This window comes from Lonchura striata, chromosome 1 (genome assembly GCF_046129695.1).
Source record: "Lonchura striata isolate bLonStr1 chromosome 1, bLonStr1.mat, whole genome shotgun sequence".
Lineage (NCBI taxonomy): Eukaryota > Metazoa > Chordata > Aves > Passeriformes > Estrildidae > Lonchura > Lonchura striata.
This window is the reverse complement of record NC_134603.1, coordinates 113,160,064-113,169,754: the sequence shown is the minus strand read 5'-3', so window position 1 is coordinate 113,169,754 and position 9,691 is coordinate 113,160,064. Positions and strand designations below refer to the sequence as shown.

At 40.6% G+C, this 9,691-nt stretch overlaps 1 protein-coding gene across 1 annotated transcript; it reads right to left on the bottom strand.

The window, feature by feature from the left end:
- Positions 1-3,268: 3,268 nt before the first annotated feature.
- Positions 3,269-9,458, bottom strand: LOC110471057 (C-C chemokine receptor type 5-like). The gene is made up of 3 exons (XM_021531286.2): positions 9,325-9,458; positions 8,834-8,932; positions 3,269-5,295 (listed from the first exon to the last, which is right to left on the bottom strand). The coding sequence occupies exon 3, from the start codon at positions 5,282-5,284 to the stop codon at positions 4,214-4,216; it is 1,071 nt and encodes a 356-aa protein (XP_021386961.2). The 5' UTR covers positions 5,285-5,295; positions 8,834-8,932; positions 9,325-9,458; the 3' UTR covers positions 3,269-4,213.
- Between the last annotated feature and the right edge of the window lie 233 nt (positions 9,459-9,691).

Below are 9,691 nucleotides of genomic sequence, written 5' to 3'. Positions count from 1 at the left end.
GGCCCGGCCCCTCACCCGCGCGGGAAAGCGGCGCTGCCGGCACTGCGCAGGCGCGGGGCGGGGCCGGGGTTTTTGATTCGCTAGCGCTGCCGGGGCGGGCAGAGGGGGCGGGGCCTGGGCGGATGTGGGCGGGGCGTGCCCGCGCTCCGCCCGCAGGGGGCGCTGGGCGCGCGCGTGGGGAGCGGGCGGGGCGGGCGGCTCGCTGAGGGCGCGCGGGGCCGCTGGGGGAGACGGGAGCGGAACTTAGGGAATCACCGAGGGATAACGCCTTGGGAGGGTGCTGAGCGGGCGTCTGGCCCCAGCCTCCCCTGCATGGCCCCCGCTGAATACGCTATACCCTATCCTGGCATTGACCACTACCAGGGATGGGGCATCTACAACCTTCTTGGGCAACCCGCTCCTCACCACTGTCACAGGAAAAAAATTCTTCCTGATATCTGACCTAAATGTCTGTCCCTTCTTTCAATTTGTGCCCCATATTATTCAATTTTTGCCCTATATATACATTACTCCTTATTCCTATCAGGGCAGTTCCTGACTGTGAGTCCCCCTCTGGCTTCCCTGCAGGCCCCCTTCAGATGCTCTGCATTGGGTTTGCACAGCCTGGTTAAAAACCAGGGTAGCCGGGGTGGCTGCTTTGAGCAGCCTCTGGAAGCTTCCTCCATGTCCAGCAGAGCCAAGCCCTGGACGATCCAAAGGTGGATTGGGCCAATTAGAAATGGCGATAACGTATCTATAGTAATATATTTAAGAAGAGAGAAAACCAAAAAATAGTTGGGAAATGGTAATTGTGGCCGGAGAAGAGTGGCGTGAGTTGCATTTTTCATCAACCATCACCCCCAGGTTGTTCTCCACAGGGCTGCATTCCATCGCTTCTACACACAACCTGGAGCTGTGTCTGGCATTGCCCTGACCCAGGTGTAGGACCTTGCACTTCACTTTCATTCTTGTAGGTTGTAGCGTCCAAGCTGTGGGCAAGAACATCAAATGCTCTCCTTCCAGAGCAAGGTCTGGAATCCGGAACCACATTCTTGGCATCTGCCTACATGATGACAGGGGGACCCTGCCTACACATCCGATGGATCTTCATTCCACTCTTAGTGACCACAGTGCCTTGCTGCTGTTTGCGTAATACTGATAATGCCTCTAGTGGGGGAGTCATTCCATTAGGAGATTTTCTTAGGGAAAGAGATCACACTATTAATTAGGTTAGAAAAGACCTCTGAGATCATCGCGTCCATTCCATGACCCAACACCATCCTGTCAACCAGATGGCAGATGTGGTACCACACCAAGAGCTACATACAGTCTCTCCTTAAACACCTCCAAAGACAGTGACACCACCCATTGGAAAGCCCATTCCAATGCCTAATCACCCTTTGTGTGAAGAAATTCATCCTAGAATATGTTTTGAACGAGAAAAGCACCAAAAGCCTGCCTGGAGTAGTGCATGTTTGCTGGCATCAAACTCTACAGTGAGACCACAGGGTGGCACTGTGATCTTAAGAACTGAAGAACTGTGCACAAGTCCGCTGCAATTGTTAGATTTTATCTAGATGACCTAATACTTAGGTCACTAAATACACTGGAATTCCTTTATACGCTTATTTATTTTTAAAACCACTAATATAAATCATCTAGGATCAGTATGAATGGCCTGAGATACTGCTTTTCCCATTGGTAAATGTAAACAAAATCAAATGTCATGACAACCAAAATAGCGTATTTATTATTAAATTATAAGTGGATTTATCTTGATGATGCTGTGTTATTTGATTATGCTGGTTCTTGGTCCACTTGTAAAACCCCAATTTTGTCCTGCCTGTTCTTTCAGTGTTACGAAGAGGAATTTATTTTCCTTTTTCATTCTTCTGGGCTGTTGTAAAAAATAAGGGGATGGAGGTGGGAAAAGATCAAGAAGTCTAACAAAATGTTAACCAACTTTAATGGATCGTATAATACAAACTATTGTTACAGTTATTGGCAGAGTCCTTAACTGAATGTATCAGCAGTGCAACCAAATACTGAGTTTTCAATTTTCTGCTTGAATGTGGATCACGGTTCATTGCTGTCACTGAAATATGACTTGTTTTCATGTGCTGAAGTGTGATCCCTTTCCAGTGAAGTGGTGGAAACTCTTGATAAGCTGCCAAACCACTGGGCCATCAACCTCAGTTCCACCTCTTTCCTCCAGAAGCTGCTTGTTGCTTAGAAAAATCCATTATTAGAAGTCCATGTTGTAGGAGAATCAGGGCAGTTTTTACATGCCTCTCAGAAAGCTTATCAGTGTGCCCATGCACGTTTGGTTGTTGTGCTTTGCTCCTGAAAGGTTGACAAAGAGGCATTACTGTGTCTGGCATCAAAGCCCTCCAGAGAAAGTAGTTTCCTAACTGCAAAGTGTTTTCAAGACCAAGCGAAAGTTCTTATCAAGAGCAGAATAAAATATAAAATTTTTCTATAAATGTATTCTGTAAGTAAAAAAAAAAACAAAAAAGCCTGACTAGAAGGTGTGTATTTGTCATTACACTGATATATTTACACATTTTAAAAGCATGTACAACGTCCAGAAAGTAATTGATGCACAGAGCCTTAAAGAAGAGTATGCAGCTGAAAATGAGGAGTGGTATTCTTCTGTTACACTTTCCATGTGGATGTAGTTCCAAAGAGGTGCTTAATATGACAAAATAAATAACACAGAACAAGTGGTTTGATAAGTAAAGATTTCCCTATTGTACTTCCTGCTTTCACAAGCACTTTCCACTGTAAAATTTCTTTGAGACTTCTTGAAACATTTGCTTCTTTGAAAATATTATTTAAAAGGCTGTCTAGAGAAGCTGGGAAACAGAAATTCCCCTTTTGGATAGTAACAGCAAACAAAATAGTCACTTTTAATTTGCTGTCTCCAAAGCTGTCCAATACCATATGTCTTAGGGGAAGTATAATAACTGTTAGAAGTAAAAATTGGTCCAAATTAATTAATACTCTGCTTGTGGTACATTCTTAAGCACCTGAGTAGCCCAGTATTTATTTCGTGTTTTCTATGTGTTCTGATGTTTTACAGGTTCTGAGCTTTATGGAGAATCAGTCGTATTTAACCACCAGTCTTACTAATTATGGAATTTTGCTCTCTGTAAGACTCCTAAATGGCAAAAAAACCCCCCATTGTCATAGCCCCCCAAATGATACCAGTTTCTAAAACAAAAGATAAATGGTCTGTGCCCTTGACTCTGTAGAACAGGGAGTATTTTTACTTATTCAGATGTTTTGTTAACTTAAATGTTTATAACATACACTTGTCTCTAAAAATATCTGTGTCAATCCAGTTCAGAAATAATTTTCACATCTGTTTCACCACTGCTGTGGTTTGATAGCCATTATGCCTGCATTCATTTTTTTTTTTAAAGTCTTTCTCTTGTGCAGATTACAAAAAAGGCAAGCAAAATCACTGCACTAAAGAACTAAAACAGTCTTGAGTCATTCTTCACATTTGATCCAACCTGGTTAAAGCTCCATGTGAAATACTTTATTTTTAAAATACTGTTACCACACTTATTTTCTGATCAGCTATAGGACATTAGTTTTTAAATGATAGCTCAGTAATATTATATTTTTAGCATGAGAAGCATATAAAAAAGCAGATGAGTAAAAGAGACTCTTCAGATGTATCAAACTCAAAAATCACTAGGTATTAGCCCCTAGCATTTAGAACTATTGTGAGAAAGATCTAAGTGGTTAGGACTCAACCATACACAAAAGAAAATATACCATAAAATATCAGAGTCCATTCTAAGTATATAAAATTTTCCATTTCATGCTGTATGATGGACCTTAGTAACTTAGCATTATTTATAGAGATACACAACCAGACCAGTAAAAAATATGTCTGAGACTAAGTTTAAATGAGTGAGGTATCTTGTGTAATGTACAAAGTCAAGAGATGTTTCTAAGTAACCAGTGTAACTTTAAAACCTCTAGTTCACTTCAAAAAATCTGTTAGCCTGCTAGCTCAGGACCCCAGTCAGGTAATTTTCTACCTTCTTTTCATGTATTTTAAAATACCCAAGTCTGTGAGTAAATGCAAATTTTGGTAAGTATGTGTTCTGTGATTTTTTTTTTCAGCTGCCTTAGAGACAATATCCAAAAGAGATTCAGCAGGCTTTCATCAAAGAGTTGATCTCACAAGAGTCAATCCAATTTTTTTACTTTACACAACTTATAATGCAGCAGAAACTTCTTGTTCTCCAGTAGATTGGGTGTAGGTGGAACTTGCTCGTTCAGCTGTGTCAGCATAGAGAACAGGACAGCATTTAGACAAGTGGGCTGCAATCTGCTTTCGGAAAAAGCTGCGAAGATATTTCCTAAATTTTTCTCCAGCGAAGGCATAAATTACAGGGTTGATACAACAATGGATCATTGAGATTGTTTCTGTCACTTGTATCGCTTTATGCAGTTGACCATTTCCTTCACAAGTAGAGATGGAAAATGCACCTTGAAAATCACGCAAGAGAATGCAAATGTTGTATGGTGCCCAGAAAAAAAAGTAGATAATCATGATGATGAAAATAAGCCTGACTGCTTTATGTTTCTTCTCATTCCTACATTGCAGCAACGTCTTTATAATTTGTGTGTAGCTGCAGATCATGATTAACATTGGAATAAGTAGTCCCAGGATGTTCATATTTAAGGTGAGGAATTGCTTCCATGTATTTCTCTGCTCTGATGGATAATGAGCACTGCAAGAATAGCCTGAACTTTCCTTCTGAGTTTTGTGAAATACTACCCCAGGAACAGAAATAAGAACAGCAAGAGCCCAAGTGACAACACTGGTGAGGACACCATAGGTGACTGTCCTGGCTTTCAAAGCAAACACCGCATGCACTATGGCCAGGTACCTGTCCAGGGTCAGCAGGATTATGAAAAAGATGCCACTGTAGAAGCCAAGGAGATAGACACCTGACAGAATTCGACAGAGTGCCTCCCCAAAAATCCAGTCATGAACTGCATAATAAGCCCAAAAGGGGAGAGAAAATACAAACAGCAGATCAGAAATTGCCAAGTTGAGCAGGTAGATGTCAGTCATGCTCTTCAGCCTCTTGTATTTTACCAGGATAAGGACAACAAGCATGTTGCCTGTCAGGCCAAATATCACCACTAAAGAATAAAGAGGTGGCAAAAAATTTGCTGCAAAGTGCTTTTCCTCAGTTGCAGGGCAAGGCGTCGAATCACTGTAGTCAAATTCTGTTGTCAGTGGCCAGTCGGTGTAGTCTGTTGTTTCATTTCCCATGGTGTATTGGTCTGGAAAGGAGAAAAAAAAGCCATTAAACTAGAGGAATCTCCAAGATTTTCAGTGAAGGGAATGAAACATGCTGATGTCCTCATCTGAAATGAGTTTTGCTGATGAGCACACAAGCATTACAATGTCAAGAGAATGAAATTGCAGAGCTCCCAGGAAAAACTCATCCATACAGTTGTGCAGTGACACTGCTTCATGTTGGAAGTGTGCCGTGTGTCATTTCCCACATGTACATTGTCATGTGCATTTTTCCTCCTCAGTAACAAACGTCAGCTGCCTGCCTAAACCAGAAACAGAGGAATGGTGGATTGAATCTGAGCCATGGCTATTTTTGATTTAGGCAGTCTGTGAGGGACTGGCCTTCCCTTGCTAAAAGACAGGACCTGGGAGGTGATTGTGCAGCAGAGCTGTGGAAGCCATCAGGCAAGTTCTGCTACACACTGAGAGCAGAGAAAGGCTGTGACTGTGATGTCAATCCCTACAGTCTCCAAATGCTCCCCTTTTCCCAAGTCCCTGATAGGACTGTGAGCCAGATGCAGAAGCTTAGATTTGTTTAAATTGATCTCTGAAAAGCTCAGGACAACTGTCTTCTCACAGACCCCCAGAGTACACAGACGAGTTCCTGTGTGTCCCATGAGAAGCTGGGCAGAGGATTTTGTGAAGTGTCAGAGGGACCAAAAGTGCTCCCTGGTTGCTTAGGGAAGAAATGCAATCGATGCCTTTGGTGGCCACGCAGGGAGAGCTACTCGCTGTCTGCTTAAAAGGCTGCTCTGTCCTCCTGTGCCATCATGACTGCTTTTATCAGACACTTCATGGCAGGCAGGTGGCTGCCCATGGCATGGGGTTAGTTTTGAAATAAGGCTGTTCCTGGAAAGGCCGTGCCTGCTTAGACAAAGGCAACAGAGCTCTCTTGATGCAGAGGAGTTCAGGCAGTGCATCTGGCCCAGGCTGCTGTGTGATATCTGAATGCTCATGTGGTGCCCCAGTGCTCTCTCCTTTCCTGAATGCACTTTTTTCAGTGGTGTGCTCTGCCCTGTGTGATTGCAGGCATCTTTTGCAGAGACCGCAGTCTCAAAACCACCACTATTTCATTCTGCCTGTACTTGAGCTGTACGAGTCTAAATGTCACTGAAGAAACTCAGTCCATAGTTGGAGTGACTGAGAGACAGGCCCCTGCTCTGCTTTTTGGTTCAAGCTCATAGTGACCCACTCTGACTTAGAGTTTGTGAAATCCCCAAAGCATCTCTTTGTGCCTGCAAATAAAACCTCTCAGGAGAAAGGACTCTTTTCTGCTGTAAAGACAGATTGCTCAAAATGTCAGTGTCCTTAATCTGTGTCAAAGTCATTGACTTAGCTAAACCTAAGCTGAAGTCGTAGGGAAGGGGCTATTTGCTAGTTCTGTGACCTTAAAAATTAGGTTCTGCTGCCAGCTCCGGATGGAGATTCTTATGCTGCACAGTGCAGATATGCATCTGCTCCAAAAGAGGAAGTTTTGTTGGAGCACAATCTGCACCTTGTACAAAAATAAATGCTTCTTTTGCTGCTTTTGCTCTTTCCTCTAGATTTTGAGTCTGACTACCAGCTCTGCTCCTAAGAATAACATCTCTGTTCAGACGTTACTTTGGTATGTTGCATACAGTGTAAAGTTTTCTTTTTGGAGAATGAGGAGTAAGAGAACATTAACAAATTGTAGTTGTTTGGGTCTCAGCTTTGCACAGATACAATTTCTTGATGACAAATAAGTGCTGTCAACCTCTTCATAGGCTGTCTTTTAGGAAACTCTGGCAATCTCTGTGAAACAGGTTTTTTTCCATAGTCATACTAACTATGTAGTTATTAAAATGCAGCAGTTGTGGTTTTGTTGGTAAAGGAAGTGTCTGTAGCTCTCTCTGTTTTCAGTAAATAAACTTGATTTTAAAGTAGCTAAGGGTTTAGATTTCTAAAGTTCTTTCAGCAAGACTTTTTTAAAAAGTGAGTTTGGCCTAAAATATTAAATTCTTTATGTCAAAAGATGATGAGACTTGAGCATTACCCAAGTAAATATTTAAGATTTCCTTCAGCTAGACTTGCTAGATCCATGTTGCATGCCCTGACAGTACATCCCTGCACATAGCTGAGTATCCTTATTTACAACATGTCAGTCAGCCAGGCTATATGCTGGGACTATGGGATGAGTGCCAGACCCCGCACTCCCAGTTTTGCTTATTTGGCACCTGTGGGATAGTCATGCAAAAATATGGGTATGAAAAACAACTAAGTAATAAACTCAGAGTGGGATTTTATGAGTAGGTAATTGATAGGATTCATAGCAAAATGCTGCCTTGATATTACTGTGATAATTCTTTTTGTGGCAGACCTTTCTTGCCATTAACTGCTATCTCAATGCTTTCTCTCTTTTTCCTCTACCTTCCTGGAATGACTACCACACCTTCCCTGCATTATCTTCTTCCTTACAACCCTTTTTGCATGCTTAAGTTACGGCTCCCCCTTTGAGCAGTCGCTTCTGCTAACCAAGCCCCATTCCTCTAGCCCAGCCTTTGCTAATAGTTTGGAAACCAGAAAAAATAACTATAAGTACATTTGTGCTTTATCCTATAATCTTGATGTTTTAGGAGACACAGTTGGAGACTGGCTGGAATATTTCACTGGGTTAATCAGTTCACCTAACTAGAGTAGGTTGTTTACCTAACTAGAGTAGGTTGTTCACCTAACTAGAAGGACTGACTGGGCTTATGTTTTCTGATAATTTAAGAAAACCTGAAAAGCAGTAAACAAAGATCTCTGAAGAAACTACATTTTTAAAAAAAGTTCTATATAATTTTGAGTACAGTTCATATTTCCAGAAACCTGCAATCTGTTATACAAATTCTGTTGATCTCCTTGAAACTAGCAGTCATGCATTTTTTAAAAGAAAGGCTCATCATAGAAAAGATGAGTAAACCTGTGTCCCTGTTTCATGCTGAGTTTCAGGTCACACCTTTTGGTGTTTTAAGAGACAAAGATTTCATTAAAGTGAGTTTCAGTTCATTTGCATAGTCCCATAAAATAGTAATAATTATAAAGTTGTGGCACATGGAGGTAAAGTGCTAAGTTATGCTACGCGTAAACAGGATCCAATCAGGCAGTGTCTAAAATACAGTGCTAGTTTTTCTGTAGTCATCCTATGAAAAGCATAAGTACTCTTAAATAACTGAACATTCAAGCAACTGTTTTGAAGGAAGAGTTTTAAAATCCACATTTCCATCATTGCACATCATTTTCAGAGACAAAATCAGGGAAGCATACTCCATTATGTTTCTTACTCAGATCAATCACTAGAGATTTGTTTCTTTCTCTGCCTGGATGCTCTGCTCAAGTCTTCTAGTGATTTTGTCCTTTAAAACTACTGTATTCCATTTAACATATATTATGCATTTTGCCAGCATAATTTTTAAAGATGAGTACACTGTCAGGATTACATTAGTATGTTTCAATTCAGACATCATACTACCTATGTAACTACTAAATGTAAAAGAAAATAAAAGTGGAAAGATGACTTACCATGTATCTTATGATGGAGGTGATGCCTTATATTATTACAACATGAGTAATGCTAAAATGACTTGTCTGTCACAAAAAGAAGGTCAAAAACACGTCTTCCTGTGTGAAGAAGGATGTATTAGTTTGAAAACTTCAAGCAAAAAAAAACTATTTTCATTAAAAAAAAATGAAGGAGCAGTTCTCTGGTTCTCTTTTTTCCAAAAATGGGTCATCAGATGTTATTTCTCTAACTCTTGAGACGTGCAGATATGTTGAAATTCTAGAGGATCCTCCTAGGAGTTGAAGTTTCACAACCCACCACTATAGTTTTAGAAAAAAGGTTCATATAATTATTTTATCTCTTTCTTTTAGCTAACCCATTTGAATAAAGAACAATTTACATGTGGTTCATCCCTTTACATTTTTAAGTCATTAAATTTCTTTTATGTTTTTCTGTCCTTTAAAAACATGCAGAGCCTTTGAATAAAGTTTATGCTTCTGTTCAGAATTACCTGCACTTTCTGTTGTCTTGCTCTGAGTTGCAGTCCTTATATTTCAGGATAGTTGATCAATCCTATTTTTCTTTCACCTTGTCTTCTGGACTGTGTTTTTTATTTTAATCCCTGTTATAAGACTGTGTAGTGAGTCTGATCTTTTAAAAGAGCACTGTTACTTATGTTTTGGAATTAAGCTTTAGAAAACCCTGATAAAATCTGATCTCTTATCAATTTCCTTTCTCATAGCTGATTCTTCTTAGTTTTAAACTGAAGCTGCACTGTGAGCAGATTTCTAGATCCTTCCTAGACATCAAAGAAATTACAAAGGAGTTAGGAAAAATACAGAAAGTAAGATAGGGAATGGTGCCTTAACAAATGACAG